The sequence below is a fragment of the Taudactylus pleione genome, unplaced genomic scaffold (assembly GCF_031769625.1).
Source record: "Taudactylus pleione unplaced genomic scaffold, aTauple2 ptg000095l, whole genome shotgun sequence".
Taxonomy (NCBI): Eukaryota; Metazoa; Chordata; class Amphibia; order Anura; family Myobatrachidae; genus Taudactylus; species Taudactylus pleione.
This window is the reverse complement of record NW_028284497.1, coordinates 1,983,191-1,986,369: the sequence shown is the minus strand read 5'-3', so window position 1 is coordinate 1,986,369 and position 3,179 is coordinate 1,983,191. Positions and strand designations below refer to the sequence as shown.

At 38.9% G+C, this 3,179-nt stretch overlaps 1 protein-coding gene across 1 annotated transcript; it reads left to right on the top strand.

Moving 5' to 3' along the window:
• The first annotated feature begins 1,885 nt into the window (after positions 1–1,885).
• Positions 1,886–2,824, top strand: LOC148526466 (olfactory receptor 5V1-like). The gene has a single exon (XM_088470127.1). The coding sequence runs from the start codon at positions 1,886–1,888 to the stop codon at positions 2,822–2,824; it is 939 nt and encodes a 312-aa protein (XP_088326253.1).
• Positions 2,825–3,179: the final 355 nt, after the last annotated feature.

Below are 3,179 nucleotides of genomic sequence, written 5' to 3'. Positions count from 1 at the left end.
TTAGCGCAGCCATAGGTATTTATGGCAGTGATAAGTGCCCCAGGTCCAGTGTGTTATTGTAGCCTGCACTAGCGCTGGCAGGCTACAGGCAGAGAAAATCCCTTTAGTGCATACAGAGAAGCCGTATGTACAGGGATTTTCCCTGCCTTTAGCATTTTTACCCCTTTTCTCCCCTTAGTACATAGACCCCTATATGCTGAGTATAAAGACATTATGAATATACGGTGAATGTAACTACACATACCTGGATAAAGATCACTTTATATGAAAGATTACATTTAACAAAGCATAAGTGTGGTATGCTTATCCTTTACAGATTGATGCCTATATTCCTATAAAGAAACCTTTACATACCTGTGTGAACTTTCCTCCATATGAGTTGGGTACGGAAACCCTTGTATAACAGCTGTGTGATGGTACGAGGTCTTCACCTATTGTGGCGGTTGAAAGAAGCATTTATGTTCACATTTAAGGGTGTCTCACAGTGAGTAGGGGTACACCTATACACGCTTCTGACCAGACCAAATCCAATATAGACTTTTTCTAGATTTACTAAGAAGATACTACACATTGAACATTTTTATATGTGTTACAGTATCTCATATAAACTGCACTGGAGTTGAGTCTATCATCACTACCTCAAGGGAAGGACTACAAAAGAACTTCATCTATATAATAAGGAACGTATATTGTGCACCATTTTTTTACCTCAGAGCCATTTTGATAGGAATTATCTCCATTATTTATTCTTTGTCTTGTGATTTATTACTCGTCCAGAAAATGTTAGCAAATCACTCTATCACATTTCTTTCTATATCTGTGTCTTCACTTCCATGGTTGTATTATTTAATATTAATCATTTGGAGTTGACATTTACCCAAACCAGGGGGTGTAAAGATAAGTATACAGATGAGCATTACTTTATTTGACTTTATTTAATTGGTACAAGGCTATTTTGTCCCATTATGTGTCTGATTCAAAAATGTATTCTGTGGACAGGTCTTGTGATATTTAGCAATTGTCCAAGCGTCAGAGTCTGCAAATGCATCTTGGAGAAACTACCGGCGATTCAGTCATATGGATCTCATCTACAATTCTTCTTGTGGCTTAGTGGTTGTAGCTGGACAGAAACTAGGCAATCATAATAGGATAACTATGCTGTGGGCATGTCTTGGGTTGGGCATATAGACGGGACTGCGGGCTATACTGAAGGGAACATAGCAGTGATCCAGCTGCTTTCAGATGGAACTCGTGTACCAAGAATAGGGCTGGTGCAAGTAAGCACTGATATTGATGATGGCTACGCTCACAAGTAGGTGTTTAGGGGCAGTACAGCTAACTCTGAATCCACATTTAGTACCGAGCACACAATGTGGCCACATACTGTATGCAACTGAATTTTGTCAGTTTCTGAATCAGGTCCTATGTTCATATAAATGTGTTTTTGCAATGGACACTAGAGGGTGCTGTCTTCATATTTGTTCCCTCAAACCTTTACACCTAAAGTACAAATCAGGTAATTTTTTAGATGACTGACACCCTAACACAATAAGGCAGTGTATATTCCACAGACTTAAACACTTATAGACCAGTGGTTGGACTAATACTGGCTAACTATGACTGCTACAGTATATTAAGTATTTAGCTCTGTATAAAGTGCTCTTCCTCTGATGGTACTTAACATAGCGATGAACAAAAACTTTATTTCATAGAACCAGTCTAGAAAGAGAGAGAAAGAGATATAGAGATTATAGGTACTAGTATGGTCTAGTATGTAACTACTTATCTGAATACCAGAATGGTCCTATGTATGTCACAATAATTTGTATTATTGATATGTAACATGTTCTATGTAATCTTATTCACCAGGAAGGTAGTCCCCAAGATGAGCTGGTTGAACTGGACGTCAGAGCCAGACTTTACCCTGGCTGGTCTATCCAGTGATAAAAATATCCAGTTTTTACTCTTTGTGATATTCCTGCTTGTATACCTTATGTCCCTTGCTGGAAATCTCACCATTACTACAACTATATGGACACAACGTAATCTGCATACACCTATGTATTTCTTTCTGGGAAACCTGTCATTTTTGGACATCTGTTACTCTTCAGTGACTGTACCCAAGTTGCTGATGGGTCTTGCAGGGGGGAGTTCTGAGATTTCCTACAGTGGGTGCATGACTCAGCTCTACTTCTATGTCTCATGCTGTAGTGTAGAGTGTTTGCTACTCTCAGTAATGGGTTTTGACAGATATATGGCTATTTGTAACCCAATGCACTACACCACCATCATGAATAAACAAAAGTGTCTCCAATTAGCCATAGGTCTCTGGCTCGTTGGCTTTGTAACCTCAATTATACATACCGTATTCACAGCCAGGTTGCAATATTGTAATTCACATAGGATCTCTCATTTCTTCTGTGATATCCCACCGATGCTGAAGCTATCATGCTCTGATACTTTCTTAAATAATATAATTGTCCTCACAGCTGGAGGATTTTTAGGTCTGAGTTCCTTTGTGTTAACCTTGGTGTCCTATGTCCATATAATCTCAGCCATCCTCAAAATCCAGACAAAGGTGGGTAAAAGCAGGGCATTCTCCACATGTGCTTCCCACCTGGTCGTTGTCATCATCTTCTTTGGAAGTATCAGCTTCATGTACATGAGGCCAACATCTAGCTACTCACTGGACCAAGACCAGTTGGTATCTCTTCTCTATGCCATAATGACCCCTGCACTGAACCCAATTATCTATACTCTAAGGAATAAGGAAGTCAAGATTGCTCTGAAAAAGACACTAAATAAATTCTTCTTTGCAAAATAAAGTTTATTCAACCAGTAACTTTTTATTTTATTAAAAGGGTTTGATTTCATGGATGTAGTGTTTGGGTAGCATTTTCCTCTCCATGTCTAACTAACAATTGGGTGCAAGGTGGGCATCATGGGGCCCTCTTGAGTCAAAGGCCTATGTGTACCGCAAACCCGGTAAGTGTGCCAACAAGTTAGCCAATGCTGTTGTAAAAACCTGGTTTGATCTATTTATTATTTATACTTATGGAACTTGCTTGCGGAAAGACTGTTGTTACAGATTGATAAGTAATGTTGTATTAGAGTTAATATAGTGAGCACATTATTAGCAAGGGATTGGTGTGTAAATATTGGGATTGGTATATCCATAA

Bases quoted from the DNA above. Each gene is read 5' to 3' on its own strand.
- LOC148526466 (XM_088470127.1), top strand. From the start codon at position 1,886: ATGAGCTGGTTGAACTGGACGTCAGAGCCAGACTTTACCCTGGCTGGT.